The following is a 25,813-nucleotide window of genomic DNA, read 5'->3' on the forward strand; positions in this document are numbered from 1 at the left end:
GATGCAAATTACAGGACAGCAATTATTGTGCCTGATTGTCCATAACTACAGCTCGATCAGGACCTTCTTCAAAAGCTGCAATCCTACAGTACACAGGCTTTGAAATTAATTATGCTGAAAACAATGGGGATTACAAGTAAATACAGCTAGGATAGGTGTTAAGGAACAAAATAGATTGGTGAATAACTTATTCTGGATCAGACTCTTTGTATATTGCCGGGTGGAGACCCTTCTTAATTCTGGTAAAAAAAAGAGGTTAAGGCTGTGATCCTAAACACACTTACTAAGGAGTAAGCACTGTTAAACACAGTGGGTCTTTTTCTGAGTAAACATGCATAGGATTACACTGTAAGTATCAAAAATAATGGATCAGTCATTTGTTTATCTGATCAATCTATGATTACTATAACAACATAGTGTTCCATAATGAACTGCAGCATTTAGAGACACCTTTAATTCCTATTTGTGCTTTGCTTAGAGATTATAAATAAAATTCACAGGGTTACGTTAATTTAATATAACATAGATAATTGTTATTAATCTATATAGGTTATAAGAAAATCTTCCACTTCCCCTTTAATATGGATTCCCAGTAAAGATTGTAGCTTTCTTTCAGTCTTACAACATTGTATAACAAAATATTGGTATGTCTGTAAACAATATAAGAAAATAATAATTTGTTAATTCAGTCTTCACTGTTGTTTGTGGCTGCTGGACAACGGTATGAAAAATGCCTACATGGGTACTGAAGATATATTTAGAAGTAGAAATATATATTTTCCTCATGCATTCCATAAATTACAGTTCACACTAGGAAGAAAAGAAGGAAGGAAATGTTTTGTTGTAGTACTCATAAGGAAGTTTGAAGAAGAAGCTTGGAAGAGTTAAAAAAATATAATGTTGAAGTCTACAGTACTGACGGGAAAAATCAACTGGTAATCAAGCTTTGCAAATAAGCTTTCAAAGCTGTAGAAGATCAATTAAAAATTCCTGTGAAGTATTGTATGACGTTAACATGAAAGCCTCACCATATGAAAAAGTGTGCCCATTTTCTTCATCTTAAATAAATGTGTATGAAGCAATCTTTATTTTATGATATTTAAGAATATGTTGTTATTCTACACCCTGATCATAAAGGTATTAGCTAAAGGGTGTGTGCCACTGACTGAAAAGGAACCTAATTCCAAATAATCTTCCAGGTCCAGCAACAGATCAACTTTGAAAGAGTAAACCAGATTCTTCCAGTTAAAGGAATGGGAATTCCTAGATACATAAAAGCCCCACATATCTACTTTTTGCTTTTTAAAAAATGTAATAAACATACTACTCCAGCAATAGGTGAGATACAATATTAAAAATGTAGAGTTGGCAAATACTGGGTTGGATAACACAGTCTCTTTACCTTTCCATTGATTAATGCTTCTGCAAGACAACAGAGAGTGTGTTTGGTGGCTTAGAAGTTTCTTTCATTAATCAAAAAGCAGGCAGATTGACTTGGATCTGATTAAGGATTTGGCACACATCTCCTTTATCAGAATGAATGCAATACTATCACAGGTGAATGGATAACCACACATGTGCATATTAAGTTGGATTCAAGCCATTTTAACTCCAATTGATGACTGATGTGTAAAGATGCAACCCCATAGAAGAGTGGTGAAAAGTAGTTGTGGGCTTGTGGCAAATGTTGAGTAGTAATGCTGAAAGACTGTCATCATTCCACTTCATTTTTTAATGTTTGCATTACATTTGGAGGACCAACTATCTCTTATTCCCTATCTTTCCCATGTACGCCGCTGAATCCCTTCTCAGCCCACTGAATTTCCGACATCATAAGGTTTTCTCTCTACACAGAAAAAAGCAGAGCATTGGAGACGAAGTTACAGAGCTATAGTGGTTATATAGAAAATGTTTAGTAGCTGTGACACAGCAGGCACCACAATAATGACCAAGGGAAAGATGATGGATGTCCAGGTCCAGGGTCAATTCTGGGTAAGAAGAAAAATCTTGAGAAACTAGAGATGTACACGTGAAACATTTAGTAGAAGAGATAAAAGGAGATCCAACTGAGAGGGGAGAAGAGGAAAAGGGGGGAGGAGGAGGAGGAATTCCAGTTTGCTAAGGACAGGAGTGCTTAAATGAAGAGGGATATGCAAGAGTCTGGCTCCTTCTCCACACTCAATAAATTTACTTGTACAGATATAAATTACTCAAGAAGTTCTATGAAAATCAACTGAAACATCAAAGAATGGCAGGAATTGCCAGTAGCAAAGATCAAACCCCATCCTGTTTCCCTTGAAATCTATATGTGACACCCAAACTTAGTTGTACTCAGCGTAGACCCTCTGAAATAAATGCCCTTGAGTACATTGATTTCAATGATATGCTTTGAGTATGATTAATGTTGGATATCACCTTATGACATTATTTTCTGAAGTCCTTCAATGGTACTAACAAAAGGACAAAGATAAGCTACCAAGAACACACAAAATTACTATTTTACCACTATGCACATTTTTCAAGTGAAAGGGATGTTAGAAAGGAGCATTCTATCTGCAAGGTGTTCAACATCCTAAATTTTCCTTGACTACAGTGTGAAGCAGATGCTCACCATTTTTAAAGCTCAGTTCTTTTTTATAAAGAATCTACAAAGAGGTAACAGCAAGATCCTTTTAATTATGCAGAGTAGCAAACTGGATCTGAGCAAAGAAATTCTTTCATCCAAAGTGCTGGTGCAATATTAGACACGAGAAGGAAATGAAGTAGAAGCTTATCTCACCTGTTACCCTCTTCATTCACCTCCTGCACAGAAAAGATTTAAATAGAAATGAAGGTTTATGAACCTAAGCTGGAAAACCATCAGAACAAACATATGTTCTAACTGCAAGGAGCTTGAGCTGTTGCTAAAATTTCAGAGTCTGCAACAAAACTTCCTACAAATGGTTGTTGTCATTGTTTCCCGTTACTGGTTCTGTCTAGATAGCTATCACAAGTCTGGGCAGCATGGGGAGCAAATAAATGATTGTAGATGGCAGATTAGGTTGCAGAGATTATTACTGTGAAGTTTATAGGTTTTCTGGGTAGATCCTGCATCCTAACACAGATATGAAATAGGGAAAGATGGCATGCCTCAGGCTGGTAGGAAAAAGTGTAGTGTATAATTCATCATGAAAAAAGGAAATAAGGAATGGCATTTACAAGTTAAAAGCGCTGTCCATTCAAAGGGGAATGTGTGTTAGTTTGTGTTGTGGCCACTTCCTGCGTTCATTTTTATTTTGGTTTAGCTCATATTCTGTGAGCAATCTATGAAATGGGGTCTTCCATTTTTCACAATTAAATAGAAATACTTGTGGATGGTCAAGTTGACTGGGTTGCACAAGATCATTATATAGAAGAATTTATCTGGGAGATCAAACGTGCAGGCATCCAGCATAATTGTTGCTTTTCTCTCTGTGTTTTTATATTTTTGGAAAAGGAATATCTTAAGATTGAAATTCCCTGAGTTATAAAACATACAAAAATGCCCTCCAAAGACATTTTATAAAGGGCTTTCTGTCTGTCTGTATCAGTTCACATAATCTTAACTCTGCATACACATGGGATTTATCCCCATTTCAGTTTGAGAACTCCTTTCCCACTTTGAAACATCATTTGAAGCAGGCAAACCATGTAACATTTTATATTAGCGCTTCTCAAACTGCTACCACAGATGGGCTGGAAATCACATTGCTGGCTCAGCACCTTATTTGCACATCCTACCTGTGCATTTAATGGCACCCAAGAATAAAATGATGAGGAGAAGGAGAGACTGCATATGTACACAATCCCCATGGTATCTCATTGGTGGTAAGTTAACATGGACAGGTGCCCAAAGGAGGGGAATGTGGTTCAGTTCTACACAATGTTTGCCTTCCATGAAAAGCATGATATCAGAATACAGATCCCCACAAGGGCACAGTGTTGGTATGTGAAGGAATCAACAGAGCTCTCTTTCTCCTCTCTCCCTTCGGTACATGTTCAAGCAGTGTGCCAGAGCAATCTGGAAATTAAAGATCTGAGCACGACTCTCATGTATACCACCTTCTCTTGGATCACTTAGTTAAATCATATGACCTCCAGATTTCAAGCAACTCAAGTGGAAGGAGAGTGCAGGCTGAATAATGGGAGATACAGCCAGTCCTCTTACACCCCAGCCTGTGATGTTACCTGCATATATGCAGAAAGAGCAAAGGGGAGAACCATAGCTCTTTTGAGGCATATGAGGATTTTTTCATAGCTGCTTGGGGAAGGAGAATACTCTGCAGATGTTTGCAGGAAGGATCTACCAACATGCAGATTTTTTGCTGTTGGAATAAATTATGTCCTTTAGTGATGGGTTGTCAAGGAATTATTGCAGTTTGGCCATCATAGCCATTAATAAAAGGTAATTTACAATTGAATGAATATTATTGACCCAAACCCATTACCAACCAAGGCATAATAAGCCTTTTGACAAAATTATTATCTTATGTTTACATCTTCTGCTTGCAGGACCAAATGTAAGAAAAGATATAAAGTACTATGTATTCACTGGCAGACATCTTATCCCTAAATAGCACCTTATTACATTCCAGGTCTCAGGAAAAGGGGACAAGATATTAAGAACATAAGAAGAGCCTGCTGGATCAGGCCAGTGGCCCATATTATTTGCTGCAAGTTGTCTGGCATATCCATGGTACCTTGGCCCTGCTGGATTCAGACAAACTCATATCTTCTTCCTTCTGTAGATAATAATTATTTAATTAATTAGTTAATTACAATTGTATTAGCTGCTGGTATGAAGAGCATGCAACCTGGGATGGATTGTTAGCTCTGAAAACTACATGTTTAACTCCTCAGTTTACATATTGGCAGTAAATCCCATTGAAATCAACCAGTCATGCATGCTTCCCAGGGGTTAATTCATTTTGGGAAGCACCGCTCACAGACATTCATCATCATAAACGGCAAGTTACTTTTTCTACTCCTTCAAGTTTAGGGTTCACAGAAGTAGGGCAGAGGTAGGTCTCCTACAATGAAATGAAAATCCCTGGGTGACTGCATAGACCTGGCACACATGGGGCTCTGGATGACAAGTAGAATTGGGGTATAAGAACATCCATATGAGGATGGCATGAAGAACAGGGAATAAAGAATGTCATATGCCACGTATTAATAAAGCGCATGTAAAACATTTACAGTAATAAAATATTACAGTCCACAGTGCTAACTGTATTCATTATGCACCAAGCTGCTGTTTGACATGTACAGCAGAAGAGGCAATGCAAAATACTTCACGGTGGACATGATACTTCGTGCTTATTAGCCTGAGTCCCACCAGCCATCATGGCTTTTTGATCTTTCCTCTTTTGCAGCATCTACATTCTCAACGTCTTGAGTTGAAAAGAGGAAGCCCAACAAAAATACATCTCTTAAATGGACAGAGTGTCTTTTAGCTACATCCATTCAAATGGAAACACAATTGAGACATATGGTTATTAAGTATCTGGCAAAGATGCTAAAGGAACAATTACTTTATGAGACTATTTCTAAGTTTCAGTTAAGAGCGTTAAGTAAGCAAACATTTTTTATGCTAAACTGTGGAAAATCTTCTTGAATCTTGATAACAGCTTTTACCATGAGACAACTTCTGGGGCTTATTAGATGAGGACCTGGATTGTTCCTTATTTCTCTTGTTTCCAAGATTCTTCGTCAATAGCACTGAAGTCTGCAGATTTGCCATTTGTTGCCAGGGTTACCTGTAAGTAGTTATCATCAACATCTAACTTAAAGGTCAAGGCACTTTTGCAAGAAATGTCAAGAATGAAACAATGAATCTGAATATTTACTTTACATTAAATCCATGTGTGAAATATACATATGTGTTTTTATTTTGTACTGAATCAGTTCTGCCCTTTCAGTTTTTCTCAATCTGTAGGAAGAACTCAAAATTACAATAGAACTCTGTCCACATAGCAGAATGTGGAGAAAAATAACTTAGGCCAATAAGCCCAATGTACATAGATATACACACATATGTGAATCATACACACATATATATGCACACATATTACAAATAGCTAAACATAAATGGCAGAATTGATTCTCCACAAGAACATGTTGGAAAACATCATTGTTCACTACTGTATCCGATTGTGTATGTTAAAGATGCAGTTCTTAACAAGGCTGCATTTTATACACAAGACTACAACAGTCATGTCAGAGTTTCAGTTAAAAGTTCACACTTCAACGTTAACTTGATAAAAAATGTGAAAGATCAAGAATAGTCAATCATTCCATGGGAAATACTGGCTAGTAAGCAACATCTCAGCAGTCAATTTAAAAAAACCAACAACACCCAGACATACACCATCTTTTTCCAGTGGAGATGTGCTATGCATGGCTAGATGAGCCAAAATGGCTAATGTACTTGTTTGACTGGGCAGAAATGAACTCAGCCTTTACATAGTAAGGGAGACTTTCATCTAATTCTAAATGGAATCCTGTTATTTCCTGGCTTACCTTTCATGTTACTGTCCTCAGCTTCGCATGAGAACTTAAAGACAGGAATGATATTCCACATGATGGACACACTGGATGCATGGAAGCATTGGGACATGAAATCATGACAATGCACCCATGTTTGAAACAAAGCCAGCCTCTTTCTTAGATAATTAAAAGGGAAAGACATGCATTATAAAGAATAGAATACACCACATATTTGGAGCTGAAATTATAGGTTAGTTTGCAAAGGAAAAGATGTGAAATGTTATTTTAAAAAATATATTAAAAAGCTAATGCAGCAACAATCAACATAGCTTGCTAATAAGCATACAGTAGAAGTTGTTCAGAATATTAAAAAGTAGACATTACATGTCATTATATTAATAATTGGGGCAAAGAAACAACATCAAAAACCACTGACCAGAGTAGCAGCAAACATCTCTCCTGCAGTAAATTTTTACAATTCCATTTACATACTTTTCTGTGCTGCTTGCAATGTTTTAAACTTATCAGGAACAATCCAGACAAATTTAATCACTTTTATATCCAATGTATTTCAATGAGAATATTTTAACTATGCGATTAACTCTTCCATTCAAATCACTTAAATTTAAAGGGCTTAATTTTTAAATCGTGGGATTCTCCTACACTTCATGACCATATCTAATTATATGATGTGAGAAAAGTTTAATGTATGCCTACTTCAGAGAAAAACTGAGATCCTAGACATAGTGCCACTGCAATGGTGCCTTTCTTTGGAACTGGCATATGTACAAAACCTTTCAATCACATTATTTTTCGTTACAGGCAAAGCTTTATTATTTTTAAATTACTTGTGTGATTGTAGAAACCTGATGTGGTACGCAGACATCAATGGTTTCTCTCCCCTGTTCTCCCCACTAGGACTTAGAAATATCATTATCAGGTAAGTGAGCTTGATGACCATCCAGCTGAAACATTAATCAAAATCTGAAATGGCTTTGCCAATCCATTAATGACAACACATGAGGTAAAGCTGTGGATCTGCTGGAAGAAAAACATTTATTCAGTTCCGTTTCTCCAGCCAGACCCAGCCTAGTCAATGGCTGCATTCAGTCATCATGACAAACTATGCCGGTTCAGCCACAAGAAGTGAGCATCCAAGTTATTCAGCCCATGGAGTTTCCTGAAGCTCGCTTAACTCTTGGTCAGGACAATTCTTGTGATAGTCTCTTCTTAACAAGTAATTTACCAGAAAGGAACAGACAAAAATCATAAAAATGGAATAGTAATGGCCCCAAATGACAATGAAAACAAAGCATAGACAGGTTGGGTGAGTGCAAGAGCTCCCAGATACTGAGGTACAATGCATGTGTCGGTACAGTGCATCACCGACAACAGTCCAGTGCAGTGTGTTAATCTGTGAAAGTACTACATTTACATTCTACTTGGACCCATAACTGGGTGTTGCCATGGGGGGGAGCAGGAGAAGATGCCTCTTTCCTTGTGCATTTCTTTGCCTCCTCTAATCCTTAATTAATAGGAAGTGCCCAATATTTTCTTTTCCAGTTTTCTTACAGCCTGATCCTAATTATGTTCACTTGGAAGTATTTATTTTTGATATCACCAGAACCAAGTAAGTGTGCCTAGGGTTTCAGCTTTTCTCCCCAAGCAAACTCCATGGACACAATCCACTGGAATGAATGGCTTTTGTGCAGCTTCTGCTCCTTCCAGTGGGGGATGTACAAGGAAATCTCTGGCTGGATAGAACTTCTGTTTCCAAATGGTTAACTATCTTGTGTTTTGAACTATCACATAAATATCTTACTTTTTAAAATAGTTAACTAAGGCTGCAATCCTGAAGCTCGCATTTAGCCAGCTGAGGGCCCATAGGACATGGGGCAAGTGCTTCTCCTCCAGTGGAAAGGGACGCTTGCCAACAGGATGGCAATTGCATTGCTGGAGCTCCCCTGGTATATTTTCAGAAAGCTCCATGTCACCCTTATCCTGTCAGGGGTGCTCCTCCAATGATGTGGTCAGAAATGGAGAGTTTGGGGGGTGTCAGGATGCAGGATTGGGGCCCTGAGGATTCAGATGAGGAAGAAAGGGAGGGGGCCATTTGGCCAGAGTTGTGTGAAGAAGGAGCAGGAGAAGAGGGGGAGGAATTCCCAGAGATAGCACTGCCTAGCAACAAAGGCCTTGAAAGTCTCACAGACGCAGAGTCTTCCCTTGAAACTCCCACGCCACCTCCCCCCTTGAGTTCAGAGCAGTTGGAGGAAGAGGGAGGGCCTCCTGAGCCAGGGACAAGCAAGGAAAAACCGCCAGACAGTTTAAACCTTGCCCCCCTTCCCTCCATACCAGAGTCAGAGCCTTCAGAAGGGGAGGGGGTCGTGCTTCCCCCTTCGCCGCGTACCAGGAGACAGTTGAAAAGAAGGGAGAGGAGGGGGGAGAGAAGGGTGGGGGATGAGAGCACATTGAGGTGGAGTGAGAGAATTCACACCCATTTTCCCCCTCCTTAAGAGACAGGAGAGATAGCAGCCATTGTTCTGTCAACTTTCTTCTATGTCGCAGGATATGTGTTACAGTGTTGCTTCATGAGAAGGCGCAGTTTTTGTTTGGATATTACTTTAATAAAAACTGAATTGCTTGCATCAACTGGTCTGGTTCCTGAGTCCCATCCTGGACACGGCAGATTGACAGAACAATCTTACTTCACACTTAACGCTTCCACCGCTTGAACGTGACAAGATGGAAAAGGGAGCAGCAGGGAGAACAAATCCCACTTCCGAGACAGAGGAGGTGCGACGACTGAGGACTAATGCGGCAGATTTACAGACAGATGTCCAATCCTTGTTGGCGGCCGTTAGAACCCTGAAGACGGACAATCAGGCCTTGAAAACCACGATAGATCAGATGCGGGCAGCCCCTCCAGCCACTGTGGTGAAGATTCCTATTGGATTACCACCAAAATATGTGGGACAGAGTGACCAGCTCTCAACCTTCGTGGCTCAATGTGAGTTGTATCTGGACATTAGAAATGCAGAATTTCCTAGTGATGTGGCCAAAGTGGCCTTCGTGATCAGCCTTTTGGAAGGAGAAGCGGCCAATTGGGTCACTCCATATCTGGTGAGAAAGGATGGCCTCCTCGGGAGATATAGAGGATTTATGCAAGCCTTGACCGAAATGTTCCAAGACCCCCAGAGAGCTGAGACTGTGGCAAGGCAGTTGGGCGCTTTGAAACAAAGGAGAGGAACTGTTTCAGAGTACACTAATGCATTTAAAATCCTGTCCCAGGATCCTGGTTATAATGATGCAGCCTTGATGTTCATGTACCGGAGTGGACTGAATACCGAGATCTTTGATGATTTGGCCACAACTACTCCCCCAACTAATCTACCTGGACTGATCAAGTTGTGCCTGCAAATCGATCACCGGTTGGAAGGGAGGCGCCTGGAAAAGAATCAGGACACCCTGAGATATTCAGCTTCAGCATCTTGCAGCAAGACCTCTTCAACTTCAGGAATATCAGGTAACGCAGTCGAGGGGCAGACAGGGGTTCGGCCGAAGCTGTCAGAAGAGGAAAAAGAGAGATGACGCTGGGAACGTCTCTGCTTTTATTGTTCAAAGCCGGGCCACATGGCTAGAAAGTGTGGACTGAAAGGGGGGAAAACAGAGCCATCCGGAAACTAGAGCACCCAGCTCTCGTCAAGGCCGGAGAGCTGGGCGCCGCGTTATACAAAGGGCCTCCGGTAGCGCAACCGCCCTCAAAAGGGGTGCTGGTACTACCTATCTGGATTACAACTTCTACAGGATTAACGTTTAACTCCACAGCGTTAATTGACAGTGGAGCCTCTACAAATTTCATTGATGCAAAGTTGGCAAAACGTTACAGAATATCCCAATGGAAACTGGACACCCCCCTGTCCGTTGAAACCATTGATGGGAGACCATTGAAAGGAGGAGGGGTGACACGAGCCACGGAGGAATTGAAACTACAAATTCCCAGGCATGAAGAAGTCATTTCCCTGTATGTGTCAGACCTTTCGAACTTTGATGTAATTCTGGGAATGCCCTGGCTAGCCAAGCACGACCCAAAGATAGCCTGGAAGGACGCGGTGGTGTGGTTCACTTCTCAGTATTGCCACGAGAGCTGTCAACCAGAAGGAACCACAAATACCCTGGCTGGGGCAGTGCAGGGAGTCAAGGAAGTGGTGCTCCCCGCGAAGTATGTGGATTTTAAAGATGTGTTTGATGAAAAGGAAGCAGAGACCTTGCCCCCTCATCGCCCCTACGACTGTGCAATTGATTTAGTGCCAGGAGCAAGCATCCCATCGGGAAGAATTTACTCTCTTACAGAGAAAGAGAGAGAGGCTCTGAGGGAGTTTTTGGAGAAAAATCTGAAGCAAGGATTTATTCGTCCCTCACAGTCCCCTGCAGGGCCCCCCCTGCTGTTTGTGAAGAAGAAAGGGGGGAACTCAGGCCATGTAATGATTATCGCACCCTAAATCAAATCACTATTCCAAACAGTTATCCGCTGCCATTGATTTCGGAGTTGTTGGACCGGCTGCACTTGGCAAAAATCTTCACGAAACTGGACTTAAGAGGAGTTTACAATCTGATTCGAATGAGGGAGAGGGATGAATGGAAGACGGGTTTCCTCACCTCTTATGGTCAATTTGAATATTTGGTGATGCCTTTCGGGCTATGTGGAAGTCCTGGCGTGTTTCAAAAGTTCATGAACTAAGTGTTTAGAGACCTCCTGGATAAGTATGTGATTTGTTATCTAGATGATATCCTGGTGTTTTCAAAGAACCAAGAAGAACATGATCAGCACGTGAAAACTGTGTTGGAAAGACTGAGAGAGAACCACTTGTACGCTAAGTTAAAGAAATGTGGGTTTGACCTATCATCTTTGGACTTCCTGGGGTACCGAATCTCAGCAGGAGGAGTGGAAATGGATCCAGAAAAAGTGAGTTGCGTATTGGATTGGGGTCAGCCAACCACTAAAAAAGACGTACAACGTTTTTTGGGATTTGCCAATTATTACAGAAAATTAATCCCAGGTTTTTCCAAGTTAACAGCCCCCCTGACTGACTGCTTAAGGGGAAAAGGGAAGTTCCATTGGACAGAGAACACTACAAGAGCCTTCGAGGATCTGAAAAGAAAATTTGCATCTGAGCCTGTTCTGCGTTTTGCTGACCCTACCCGCCCTTTCGTAGTGGAAGCGGATGCTTCAGATTTTGCTATGGGGGGGTTCTCTTACAGCTGGACATGGAAGGGAAGGAACTGCACCCCTGCGCATATTTCTCCAGAAAACTAAAGGACGTCAAGAGAAATTATACAGTGTGGGAAAAGGAGCTGTTGGCCATCAAGGACTCTTTTGAGAACTGGAGACGCTATTTGGAGGGAACTCAGCATCAGATAGAAGTGCGTTCTGACCATAAGAACTTAGAAAGTCTACAAACGGCCCGAAAGCTAAACCAGATACAAATACGCTGGTTGCAGTTCTTTGCCAGGTTCAACTTCAGGATTACTTATCATGCCCATGCAAAAAATCAGAGAGCAGACGCTCTATCCAGACAACTGCAATACAAAGGAGACGAAGCTGACAACCCCCCCCAGTACATCGTCCCGCCGGAGAGGCTGATGCTGGGAGTGTGCCAGCCTTCATGGGAAAAGGAGCTCCGAGAGGCACAGCAGGGGGATCCAGACATACAACAATATATCCAGGAAATGGAGCAAAACCAGAACTCAGAAGTAAGTTTCCATTGGAGGGATGGAGTGTTGTGGTTTAAAGCTGCCAGATATGTGCCAAAGGGAGAACTAAGACTCAGGATTTTGCGTCAATGTCATGACTCTATCACAGCTGGACACTTTGACATCTTTAAGACCATTCAGAATGTAGCTAAGAACTTCTGGTGGCCTCAAATGCGTCGGGACATTGAGAACTATGTAAAATCCTGCTCCGTCTGTATGCGGACAAAAACAGACACAGGAAAACTGGCTGGACTGTTGGAACCTCTAACCACCCCGAGCGAACCCTGGAAGGAACTTTCCATGGATTTTATAACTGATTTACCTAAGTCACAAGGAATGACAGCTATTTTGGTCATAGTGGACTCCTTGACCAAAATGGCACATTTCCTTCCTTGCTCAGGGGCTTTAGAAGCTAAAGAAACGGCCAAACTATTCATAAAGGAGATCTACCGACTACATGGTTTGCCCAATAGCCTAGTTTCGGATCGAGGAACTCAATTCACAGCAAAGTTTTGGAGAGCTGTTTGGAAACAGCTACAGACAGAGTTGAAGCTTTCTTTGGCACATCACCCCCAGACGGATGGGCAGACTGAAAGGCTGAAAGCTGTTTTAGAAAGATATTTACGCTGTTATGTGTCTTATCAACAGACTGACTGGGTATCATATTTGCATTTTGCAGAATTTGCTTATAACAACTCCTTGCATACCAGTACGGGGCAAACGCCTTTTTTTGCTAACTATGGATTTCATCCCAAAGCTTTTCCCAGCAGTACAGAGAATGTGCTTGTACCGGCTGCAGGGGAATTTCTACAGGAGCTTCAGGCCGTGCAGGAGGTGCTAAAAAAACAATTAGACGAAGCAAAATTGGATTACAAACGAGTGGCGGATAAGCACCGACGACCGGGGTCTCCACTGCAAATAGGAGACAAGGTATGGTTGTCGACTCACTTTCTCCAGATGCCTGGCAAATGTAGAAAGCTGCAGGATAGGAGAGTGGGGTCTTTCGAAATAGAGGCACAAATCAATCCAGTGGCTTACCGTCTGAAGTTGCCAGACACTTTTAAAATACACCCTGTGTTTCATCACTCCCTATTAACGAAAGCAGCCCCTCCCAGTGATTTACTACCAGAGGAATCTCCAGGGGCGCCGCTCATAGTAAATGAACAGACTGAGTTCGAAGTAGCGGAAATTCTGGACTCCAGAATAAGACGTCACAAATTACAGTACTTGATTCACTGGAAGGGTTATGGGCCAGCTGACAGATCTTGGGAGGATGAAAGCGATGTGCATGCTCCAGAATTAGTAAAACTCTTTCACCAACAGTTTCCTCATCGTCCCAAGCCAACAAGTTGGGGGGGAGCACAGCATGAGAGAGGGGATGGTGTCAGGATGCAGGATTGGGGCTCTGAGGATTCAGATGAGGAAGAAAGGGAGGGGGCCGTTTGGCCAGAGTTGTGTGAAGAAGGAGCAGGAGAAGAGGAGGAGGAATTCCCAGAGATAGCGCTGCCTAGCAACGAAGGCCTTGAAAGTCTCACAGACGCAGAGTCTTCCCTTGAAGTTCCCACGCCACCTCCCCCCTTGAGTTCAGAGCAGTTGGAGGAAGAGGGAGGGCCTCCTGAGCCAGGGACAAGCAAGGAAAAACCGCCAGACAGTTTAAACCTTGCCCCCCCTTCCCTCCATACCAGAGTCAGAGCCTTCAGAAGGGGAGGGGGTCGTGCTTCCCCCTTCGCCGCGTACCAGGAGACAGTTGAAAAGAAGGGAGAGGAGGGGGGAGAGAAGGGTGGGGGATGAGAGCACGCTGAGGTGGAGTGAGAGAATTCGTGCCCGTTTTCCCCCTTCTTAAGAGACAGGAGAGATAGCAGCCATTGTTCTGTCAACTTTCTTCTATGTCGCAGGATATGTGTTACAGTGTTGCTTCATGAGAAGGCGCATTTTTTGTTTGGATATTACTTTAATAAAAATTGAATTGCTTGCATCAACTGGTCTGGTTCTTGAGTCCCATCCTGGACACGACAGGGGGGGAGACCATGCTTCTACAGGATCCTACGCCCCCCTCATACCCCTGACACACTCCTCCAAAGGCCCCAGAACTATGCTACCCTGAAATTGGTGTACTTAATTCCTTCCCCTGTTGTGGTCAACAAGAGGGGACAGAATGAAACACAAGGCGCAAAAAGAGAGAAAAAACCTCCTGCCTTAGCCCAATTTAGCTGGCAAGGCTATGAATGTGCCCCTTGGTCAGGGGTGGATTATCCATTAGGCTTAGTAGGCTGAAGCCTAGGGGCCTGGAGCTCTTGGGGGCCTGCGATTCATGGAAGCAGGACAGGAGCCGCGGATTGCGGGACAAGAGCTTCCGAACCGCCATCCCCCCGCTTCACTTACCTTTTTCTCCGCTGTTTTTTGAGGTTTGCCATCAATCAAGATGGCGGCCGAGGTTTCCCTAAGGGGCTGAAGCCTCTGCTGCCATCTTGGTTGATGACATGCATGCGTGCTACACACGCACATTGCTGCCATCAACCAAGATGGTGGCAGAGGCTTCAGCCCCTTAGGGAAACCTCGGCCGCCATCTTGATTGATGGCAAACCTGCGCGCACAGTGCACGCAGCTGCAAAAAAAATGGAAAGGTAGGTGAAGTGGGGGGGATGGGATGGGACAGGATGGTGGGCGGCTCAGAATCAGCCTAGGGGCCCTCCTCAGCTTAATCCGGCCCTGCCCTTGGTCTGTCATGGATTCTCCAAACACACAATAGCTCTGATTTGGAGGAGAAAACAGCTTGTAGCTGAGAATGGTGGAGATTTTTCTTTGCTTTTGAGGCAACTGTAATTGCCCCCATTGCTCTCCCACTTAGCTATGGTCCTGACTTTACTTAATCTTCAGCCTTTTTTGTAATAAAAAGCTAGAAGGATGCCAAATAGGATATAAATATATATATATATATTTCTGCATTGCACTGTCTCCCATAATACACTGTGGAACACAATGTTATTTGTAAACATGGCATGCAATTGCAATTTAAACAAAGCAAAACAAAACAAAATATGAATCCACATCCTCAAACTGATTAACATAATGCCTGGCTTCTGGTGTTGACCCATTATTAGTGGAACATTTTTTTTAAAAAAACATGCAGGTTAAAAAACAAAGGAAGATGAAGTATGACTGGCTAGATGCAAGTCTCAATATCCATAAATGTGAAAGGTACCTTGCATTCATCTATTATGACAGAGTTGTGGGCTGTATAAACACACTGATTTGAGTTGTTTTCCCTGTGGTTTTTCAGGTCATCATAAATTGACTGTGTCTTGGTCATTTCAATATCTTCGTGTCCTTTGTGATGGGCATCAATGTTTTCCAATTCTGCCTTGGAGAGGTGATAGACAATGCCAGCTCCAAATGAGTCCCCCACAACATTGACAGATGTTCTCATTCGATCTCTGCAATAGTAAAGGACCAATCAGATGTTAAAATAGACCTTAATGTCACCATTGCTTTTGCTTTATAATAGTAATACATTTATATTGTGCCTTTCCTCCTTACATGGTCACATACATACATGCCACATACATGGTTCTCCCCTAATTTTATACTCACAAGAGTTCTGTGAGGTAGGTTAGACTGAAAGTAACTGCCCTAAGGTGCAGCGGCGTCACTAGCAGGAGTGCGGGGGGGGGTGCGGACCTCCGGCGCATGCCCTCCCAGGTGCATGGACAGGAGTGGCTGTTTTTGCATGTGCGCGTGCACGCACGCACTCACGTGCTGCAGGCTGGAGGTGGAAGGCCCATCCCGGCTTCACCGCCAGCGAGTGGGCGCCTGCTTTCAGTCTCGCCCGCCCGCCTCCGAGGAGGAGTTGGCTGCGCCGACCCAGAGTGTTTCTTGGCTCCTTTGCCGGGCAACGGCACGGGGCGGGGCGGCTCTGGGTGTCACCCCCCTCAGGGTGTCACCTGGGTGCGGTCCCCACCCTCCACACCCCGGTAGTGACACCCCTGCTAAGGTGATCAAATGACATTCATTGTTAACGAGAGATTTGACCTGAGTCTAACTAATTCTAGTCTGACACTTAAAGTGGTTACTTTAACCATTACCAGCTTTATATTCTTTTGAACATTTTAATATATATATAGTTAAGAGATCTAGTAATTTGCATGACCATGATTCTGCAAAGAAAAAAATTGGGCTCTTCCCACAGTCTCTTAGGATTTCTGAGAAAGTCTACGCTTTATACAGAGAAATCCCATCATGAAGTGAAAAAATACAGCAGCTCTTTTTCTTTTAAAGGCTCATCAATGTGGTCAATTTTCTCCTATTGAAAATACAGGTCCACAGAAGTTCTGTGCAACCCAATTCTATCAAACAACAAGATACATATATACTAAGTCTATTCTCGCCTTCCCTGACCTGGTGCTCTCCAGAAGGTTTTGGATTAAGCTCCCATCAGCCCTAGCCACCAGTGCTCATTAGGCTAATGGGAATTTGTAGTCCAAAACATCTACAGGGCACCAAGTTGGAGAAGGCTGATCTATTCAATTACTATAGGATTCTGTACAGCCTTTGAAAGGCCCAGGCTGAGTCCAGCTGTCTCTAGTTCCCACCCCAGAAACCCATCACAGAGCAGAGCTGAGCTGTAGTGCCAGATATACTTTGTGTAGCAGGAAAACCGATTTTCATGTGTGGGTCACTTATATTACATCAGGACATACAACTGGACAACTTTAATTCAAAAGTTAGGCTGCAAGACTATGCACATTTAATTAAGAGTAAGCCCCATTAATCTTTTATGGGGCCTGTTCTTAAGTAAACTCGAATAGGATTGGGTTGCATGACCTTGAAAGGATTAATTAATTCCTATTTAGTGTGTGATGTTTATATGCCTAGACTGATAACAGAGATGAATATGACATCACTATGGGAGCAAGGTGTTCTATTCAATGAAGTTGTTTGAGAAGAATGTTTGGTTCATCTACATCTGCTGACCCAGCAAATGGATACAATTCATCGTCATAGTAGTGGGGAGACCAACCTGGCGCCATCCATTGTCCAGTGAAGGAACAGTTGTTCCAGTTCTTGCTTCCCTATTCTCTCCCCTCCCCATTGTACTTCCTTTTGTATCATATCTATTAGATTGTGAGCCTGTGGCCACGGACTGTCTTATCTTTTAATGTATGTACATTGCTCAGAATATTTTAAGCACTTTATACGTGTTTTTAAAAATCATCATCATCATCAGATCACTGTTTCAAGTACAGATTTGGTGGAAATTCCTTATTCAGAAACAGAAGCTGAAATCTGAAGAGGAATGATCATTAAGCATACTTATTTTATTTTAAAGTATCTAATCAAAATGCCATTTTTGTTTGGTTCTTTTCTTAATCTCATGGTTTCAAAATTTTCCTGCTCAACTTATTTCTGACAAAATGCATGGTTTGGTTTCATAGAACACCAAAGGGAAAGAAAAATAAGATGTTCATGCTAAATTTGCAGAGGTAGCTCTACATGTCAGGAAGCATTTAAGAAGCTGAATATGAACCATTTACACAAGACTGTTCTGTCTAATTCCCCATTTCTCAGGGCATAGCATCTGTGTGTCGGAGACCTTTCCATGACATTTGCTAAGCTTGTCAATTTCCCCTTTGGAAACTTGTAGTTCTTGGCTACCACTAATGACACTGGATTAATTCCAGCTGTGGACAAATAGCACTGTTCTTTAAAATGCCATTTTTGTTCACTTTGGAGGGGAAGAACAGTAAGAGATCAAAACATTTAAAAATGATTTCCTTGTGAACACCCTCAAGTCTGTATATATTTCTCCCCCAATCCATAGAGAGCAAAATACATATATCCAGCATATTTTATATAATTTTAGAGATGGACTTTGCAATCCAGAATTACAGCAATTTTGAATCAAGATTGACACAGTATAGTAAAAAGGAGGTTTATGCCTTACAAAGTTTAAGTGAACCGCTGGTTTTCTAAGCTTTCATTCTAGGTAATGAAGAATGACTACTTTTTAAATGTTGATTATGAAAATACATTCCTTCTTCGCAAATTTCATTTACATCAGTCTATTTAGCCTGCTACCATGAGTGCTAAAAAAACAGACATCTTGTATCTAAGGACTTGTATGTAGTTCTATCAGTCACTTAATTATAAAATAAATGTCTATGTTGTTTTTGGTAACTTTCGCAGAATGACAAGATACTCTGATATAGTTACCAGATACAATACTCTAATTTGACTTTACTATTTTTAATTAGCACATCTGACTGGTTGCATGCTTGGGTTTGCCATGTGTTCTTATTGCCAGAATCTCTTTTATTTGGAGGATGTGTCACTTCACCCACATAACTATGGCGGTTACCATGGTGGATGATTTATGAAAGGGAATGGACAGTGACCCTGTATTTTTTCTTTTAGTTTAGAGAAAAGGCAGGTCAGAGGAGACATGATAGAAGTGTATAAAATTATGCATGGCATTGAGAAAGTGGATAGAGAAAAGTTCTTCTCCCTCTCTCCTAATACTAGAACTCGTGGACATTCAAAGAAGCTGGATGTTGGAAGATTCAGGACAGACAAAAGGAAGTACTTCTTTACTCAGCACATAGTTAAACTATGGAATTTGCTCCCACAAGACGCAGTAATGGCCACCAGCTTGGATGGCTTTAAAAGAAGATTAGACAAATTCATGGAGGACAGGGCTATCAGTGGCTACTAGCCATGATGGCTGTGCTCTGCCACCCTAGTCAGAGGCAGCATGCTTCTGAAAACCAGTTGCCGGAAGCCTCAGGAGGGGAGAGTGTTCTTGCACTCGGGTCCTGCTTGCAGGCTTCCCCCAGCCACCCGGTTGGCCACTGTGAGAACAGGATGCTGGACTAGATGGGCCACTGGCCTGATCCAGCAGGCTCTTCTGATGTTCTTATGTTCTCTCAGGTGCTTTTGACACCAACCATGATATCATTCCGAGTCGACTTTTTGGGGCAGGATTCAGAGCAATGCATTATGATGACTCTGGTCCTTTTTGGGAAGATATCTAGAAGGTGGTGCTGGACAATTTCTTTTCTTCTTGCCCTCTGGGTGCTTCAAGGTTCATTTTGACCCTCATGCTTTATTAATACCTACATGAACTCATCTGGAGATTTGGGCTGTGGTGCAGATATCCCACAGTTCTACCTCCAGTTTGCATCCTCTAATCCCAACGAGCTAAGTTATGAAAAGGTGTCTGGAGGAAGATTTGGGATGCCTACCTTAGCAAGAGTTGCATTCCCCCTAAAGAGTTTGGTATCCAATCTGAGAATGTTCCCAATCTCAAACTATTGAGGGAGGTGCAGGTGTTATCAGTGGCTAAGAATACTTTTCACCAGCTTAGGTTGGTTCACCACTTGCAGCCATAAGTAGAGAAAGCAACCTTAAGTAAGTGAAATATGTATTGGTTATACTCAGGATGGATTACTGTAATGCACTCTGATGGGTCTGCCTTTAAAGATGGTTCAGAAACCTTAAAAGGTGCAGATGTGACAGCAAGAACGCTTGTGGAGGCCAAGCATTCAGAAGTACATTACAGCAATTCTGTATGAGTTGGTTTCTGGGGCCAATTTAAAGTACTGGCTTTGGCCTTTAAAGTTCTAAACTGTGTAGAGGTAGGCTATGTGAGGGATACGAGCCTGGGGTGATTTATATATGTTTTAAAAGTAAAAAAAACCCAAACTTATCAGTGTTCCAGCATTCTGAATTCCATAGTGAAACTGTTCACATGACATCAGGGGGAGGAATCTATCATACATTATAATGTGACCATGCTTTTTAAATAAATATGCTGTAGTTATTTAAATAATAAAGTGAAACTAAAGTGTAGCTAGTTTTAATTGCTGTGTGAATCAGCTTGAAATCTCTGTCAATTGCTTCTGAGAAGACTTGCACAGGATTACACCATAAATCACCAGTTCCCCTAAGGTCTGAGCAGCCCTTTCTTTGTGCTCTGAGTTTCTCTTGCTCTATGGGACCTTTTCTTAAGAAGCAAATATCAGCAGCACTATTCACCACATTCCCGTTCCGTGCCCGGTACCTGCCGGGCAAAGGGGCGTGTTTGCGGCTGCTGCCGAAGCCAGGCCGCCATCAAGGGTGTGTCCGTGCGCACGTGGCGCGCCAGCGCGCCGTCGTGACGCACAGTAAGGAGGCGGGGCAGCTGAAGGCCATTTAAGGCCACTCCACCAGCCTCCCGCCCTCCTTTGAATTTTGGCGGCGGAGGCCTTGTGGCGGCGGCTGCTGCGCGCCGCGGGGAGCCTTCCGGCCGCGGCGGGCCCTTTGGCCTCCCGCCCTCCTTTGAATTTTGGCGGCGGAGGCCTTGTGGCGGCGGCTGCTGCGCGCCGCGGGGAGCCTTCCGGCCGCGGCGGGCCCTTTGGTGCGCTGGCCTAGCGGGGGCAGCGGCGGCAGCGGGACGCGAGGGGCCTTCGGGCCGCGGCGAGGCTCGGGAGGCCTTCCGGCCACGGCGAGGCCTTTGATGGGCCGGCCTCGCGGCTGCGACGAGGCACATGGGGACTTCCAGCGGCGGCGAGGCACGGGAGGACTTTCAGCCGCGGTGAGGCCTCTGATGGGCCGGCCTTGCGGCTGCGACGAGACGCGTGAGGACTTTCAGCCGCAGCGGGGCACGGGTGGCTTTCCAGTTACAGTTTCAGTTTCAGTTACCCCTGAGGAAGAATCTTTAATTCAGAACATGTCAGGCCTAAACAAACTGCACTGCTATGGGGCCACCTTTGATGCTCTTCTGCTCTCTCCTGTTTCTTTCCTTCAAACTATCACCTTCTGATTCCATCATTTATCATAGAAATAATGTTTGGGATTAAGGGAAACACAACAACCTACTTCTAGTTAAATAGTACCCTAGACTTTCTATCATAAACCTGGAATATGTGGAGTAGGGGGAGAGACAATGTTTAAAATTTAATTCTATGCTGATAGTAAAAGAGAGATTGAAAGGCCAAATATGTCTTGCAACCCAGGGCATGTGTGTCTGTGTTTTAAGTATGCAGAGAGAAATGTTTACTTTAGCTGAAGGTGAATCACAGTCAGCATTTTTATGGATTAAATATAATTTGAAAAGAACAGTAGGGGAAAAGGTTATTTTAAGGATTTTCTATTTAAACTAAACAAAATATTTATGCAGGCAGGCTTCTGTGCAGAACATAGAGGCAAGTATTCAGGGAGAGCTCCTGTCTGTTTCTCTAAGCATAGTAATGCAGCAGGTAAAGGGATGATGCATAGACGAAGAGCTGTCTCTCTACTCTTCTATGTATTTAGGTCCAGTTCCACACTTTATGTGGCAATTGACATTGCCGCTTGCTCACTACATGTCTCTCACAATGCTGTAATGGGTGGCAAACCTCCAGTTAGGGCCAGGAGATACTTCTATTGGGGTCCCCTTCCCATTACAGAAAGCAAAATAGGAATAGACTCCTTTTCTTGATACTGAAGTGTATTTTTAGTTTAAACTAAATGTTACTTTTCAGTTACCAATTACCTAGAGAGGTAGTGGGCTATCTGACACTGGGGGCATTCCAGGGGCAGCTGGAGAGGGGATGCTTTTATTAAGGGATGTACTGAGAAGGCCATCCCACTTCCTCACTGTTTTGCAAACCAGGAAAGTTCAGAGAAGGGGTTAGTCAATTAGGGAGAACTTGAGATGAGAGGGCCCCCCCAAAAATTGCCTGCACTCCCACACCCTCCTGCTGCCTGTGGCCGCCACTTCTTTTGCAGAATAACCTAGAAAGATGCTCTGTCATAACGTAGCGGCCATTTGGATTGGAGCAATGCAATGTAATTACAAAGAGCAGAGGCTTTTTGATGAGGGTGGGGGGCAGCTGGAGACAGAAAGGAGGCTGCAGGAGCCAGTAGGGACCCCCAGTTAGTGCTGCAACCTCACCTCCAAAACTACTTCAACTCCAAATGCAAAGGGAACTCATCCCCCCCTTTTTTCACTGTCAAGCTTCTCCCCCCCCCAAATACGTTCTTCAAAACCCAGGTAAAAATATATGAACCTTTCCATCAGTTAAGTCCCATAAACCTCTGTCCTAAGACCCATTTAATCTGTGGTATTCTGAGTAAACACACATAGGATTCTGCTGTATGTGTGCAATCACATGCCCCCTTCCGGGGGAAGAAGTAACGATACACTCGGGGATTTTCTCATAAGTAAGTATGCATAGAATTGGTCCAATTCATATTTCTCTGAGTAAATTATTTAAACATAATGGAATTAATCACGTGCAGGCTGCACATTTGCTTGCATCTTCTCTTTAGCTAGTTTACAAACTGGTCTGTAGATAAGGTGCCCACCTTTTTTACAGGCCTCTAGTCCTGTGCTTTTAAGAGTCATTTGATCTGCAGACATTAGAAGATGACATTGCTTAACTCCATGCCATCTAATAACTGCTGAATACGAACCTGCTATTAAAGGCACAACAACAAGCCAGAAGGATATGTGGGGCCAGGGCCCCCCAAAGGAGTGGGAAGCAGCCCCCAGCAGAGGCTGCTTGAGAAAAGTGTCCCTTCCCAGCTACGCTCGAGGGCTATGGACCTTGCTTGCAGACTGCCCAGTTATGGGGAGACTCATTTTATGATGTGGTTTTTCTTTATTATGCGGTTTTCCGGATCCTATGGACGCACTGGTCCAGGGGACAATTGATGAAGACATACAGTTGGGCAGGGTTATTGGCCCCTTCCCATCATCCCCTACCTCTGCTCTCTCAGTGCCCCCCCCCCGTATAGTGCCCAAAGTGGCAGTGGGCAAAGTCTACCTGATTCACCATCCGTCATACAAGTGGGGTCAGTCAGTGATGGCTTCATACCAGATAGTCTATGCACAGTGCACTACACTTCATTCAATATAGTGCGCACCTGTGGCAGAGATGCCTTATGGGCAAGTGTGGCAGCTAATCTGCCTGCGTTGCCAGCTGTTACACATGGTGGATTTTGAGCTGCTGAGTTTTGCTTTTTAGGTCAACTATGCAGCAGAGCATTACCTATGGGCTGCTGTATTCTTGCATGGAGCACTTCAGCCCCTTCTTGGAAGGGACAGCCAGGAGACGAGAGGCCCCAGAAGCGGTGGGGCACTATTTTCATGATGTCCAGTTCTCGGGTAGGGCAGACTTTGGGTGCATGTTAGCGCTTGATGGCACAGTTTATAGCGTAGCTATGAACTGGGGAGTTCTTTTGGCAGCTGGGGAAGTGGAGGATCCTGCCCCAGTGTTCACCTTCCAGGGTATTAAAATCGACTTTTGGACCCAGGGCTGTAGGCTGCCTGGGAAAAGCTTGAATTGTTGCAGATCAAGATCCTGAAGTTTTCAGGGGCTGGGAAAGTGTTTGCTTTCTGCCCTTCAGGTATTGGGGGCCTTCTGCGGTGGGGTTTATAGTGCCATAACAGGGATTTCACAGCCTTACCACAGGTTCAGGGTTTTGGCTGCCTTATGCGCCAACCTGCGGTGTGGCCCCCTCCGTTCCTGCAGTGCGTCAATGGTGTTTCAGTTAGAGGAAGGACCGACTCTGCTAGTCCCATACCGCATACTGGGAGATGGAGGAGGGGAGTCAGAGATGGTCAGGGCAGGAGGGGATTCCTGGGAGTTGGGGGATGGCAGGGGCTATGCAAAGCGTGGCCTATTCCTAGGAATCACGTCCTGGAATTCATCACAGATGGTAGGAGTAAAGCTTGTCTGCCAGTGTGTCGCAAGGTAGGCTTGCAGGGGGCCTTTAGGACCATTCACATGTCTTGGGATATGTCATGTGCTGGCCAGCTGGCCCATGCACACCCCCATACCCCTTATCCTCACCCTCCATGTTCACCTGACCCGCCAGGGATTGTTGATCAGGGAGGTGCCCTGTGACCATCATGCTTCAAAGCTCAGCGGTTACATGTAGCACCCCTCACACTTAATTTTGGAGCCTTCCGGATGGGGGGTGGGGGTGTTTGGGGCCAGGTCAGACTTCCCTTCGAGCCATCCTGGGGTCCAAGGTTTGTTTCCAGGCAGACCAGGGGTACAAGAGTCATTCCACATTATTTTACCCTCCCCTGGACTGGACACTTCCCCATGACGGCGACATAGTGTTTTTGGCCGGAAGCTATAGGCCTGGTTGCCTGATATTCAGGGGGAGCGATCTTCCCTCATAAAGTTTCGGTCTAGTGTCGCGATGCCTGGGAGCGGACCCATGGGGGTTTGAGGGCCATGCCCCTCCGGAATTGGGGTTGCCTACCTGGCAGTGGAATTGCCTACCTGGGACGGTCTATTTGGTTTTGTATATGCAGGTGCAGGCCGTTAGGAGGTGGAAGTAGGGGGCGCATGGAATACATTCACCGCAGGGGCGAGTCTGAAGGTCTGGGACCCAACTGTTCACGATTGTTTCTGTTTTTGGCAGGTTGCTGGACGGGGATGGAGCAGACGCGCAGTCTACTCTGCAGCCATGGCATGAGCTCATAGGCTGGCCTTGGGGCCGCAAACGCACATTGGTTCACAGCTGGGCCTCTGATGGTGGGCCATGGTTTGGTGACTGGGTCGACAGAGTATGCGCTGGAATGGTCTCCTACCCATGTCGTTCCAGCAGGTTCTGGGCAGAAGGTTACTGAAGGGCAAGACATGTGAGAACATGCAGTTGAGGCCACAATAGCCTCTGGTCGTCTGCTATGGTCAGACAGGAAGGGCAAGGCCCTCAGTGGCAGGCATGTGAGGACATGCAGCTGAGGCCTTGGTAGCCTCGGGTCGTCTGCTGTGGTCAGACATGGAGGGCAAGGCCCTCAGTGGCAGGCATGTGAGGACATGCAGTTGAGGCCACGGTAGCCTTGGGTCGTCTGCTGTGGTCAGACATGGAGGGCAAGGCCCTCAGTGGCAGGCATGTGAGGACATGCAGTCGAGGCCTCGGTAGCCTTGGGTTGTCTGCTGTGGTCGGACATGGAGGGCAAGGCACTCAGTGGCAGACATGCTTGGACATGCAGTTCGGGAGGCAACGATGCCATCCTCCTGAGGGACCTGCAGAGGGGTCTGCATGAGATTCTTATCGGGTGTGGGGTAAAGGGAGACTAAGCAGAGGCTTGTCCCCCTTTTGTGGCAAAGAAGTGCGGGAAAAGGTTTAAAGGGAAAGGGCAGCTAGGTGACACCTTTAGGCACCTTTGGGGGCGATTGGCGGTCCGGGGGCCTGCAGCTCAGGGCTATACGGCCCGGGGGGCAGAACACGGGCCGCCTTTGGGGCCAACGTGCCTCATCCGCTCGGAGTTTCACGGCTCCGGGGGGCGGTGATGCGGGTTGGACCCCCTACACATCTTCTGGGTGTGGCCTGAGCTGGGGGTCTGGCACAGGGCAGCCCCGGGCTCAGGCAAGGTTTGATCGCCCTATGGCTGCAAGCAGGCTTTGCCTGGATCATCAGAATGCTCCCGCACTTGATTTCCCCTCTGCAGGTTCATTATTCCAATTGATTCCGTTTAATAAAGTGGCCCATGATTTAACCCAATGAATGGTGTTTGTGTTTTATTTCGGCAATAGGCCGCAATCCCGTTCCGTGCCCGGTACCTGCCGGGCAAAGG

At 44.5% G+C, this 25,813-nt stretch overlaps 1 protein-coding gene across 2 annotated transcripts in view; it reads right to left on the bottom strand.

The window, feature by feature from the left end:
* Positions 1-580: 580 nt before the first annotated feature.
* Positions 581-25,813, bottom strand: part of SLC1A2 (solute carrier family 1 member 2) — a 144,851-nt gene continuing 119,618 nt past the window's right edge. The window contains exons 10-12 of one of the 2 annotated variants that reach the window (XM_061610772.1): positions 15,461-15,692; positions 5,656-5,777; positions 581-2,802 (exon numbers count right to left, since the gene is read on the bottom strand). In XM_061610772.1, coding sequence (XP_061466756.1) covers positions 5,703-5,777; positions 15,461-15,692 — 307 coding nt within the window. In that variant the 3' untranslated portion in view covers positions 581-2,802; positions 5,656-5,702. Of the gene's footprint in view, positions 2,803-4,465; positions 5,778-15,460; positions 15,693-25,813 lie in introns of those variants that run through there. The other variant, XM_061610771.1, reaches the window with a different exon arrangement.

The sequence above is a fragment of the Rhineura floridana genome, chromosome 2, assembly GCF_030035675.1.
Source record: "Rhineura floridana isolate rRhiFlo1 chromosome 2, rRhiFlo1.hap2, whole genome shotgun sequence".
In the NCBI taxonomy this organism is placed as follows: Eukaryota; Metazoa; Chordata; class Lepidosauria; order Squamata; family Rhineuridae; genus Rhineura; species Rhineura floridana.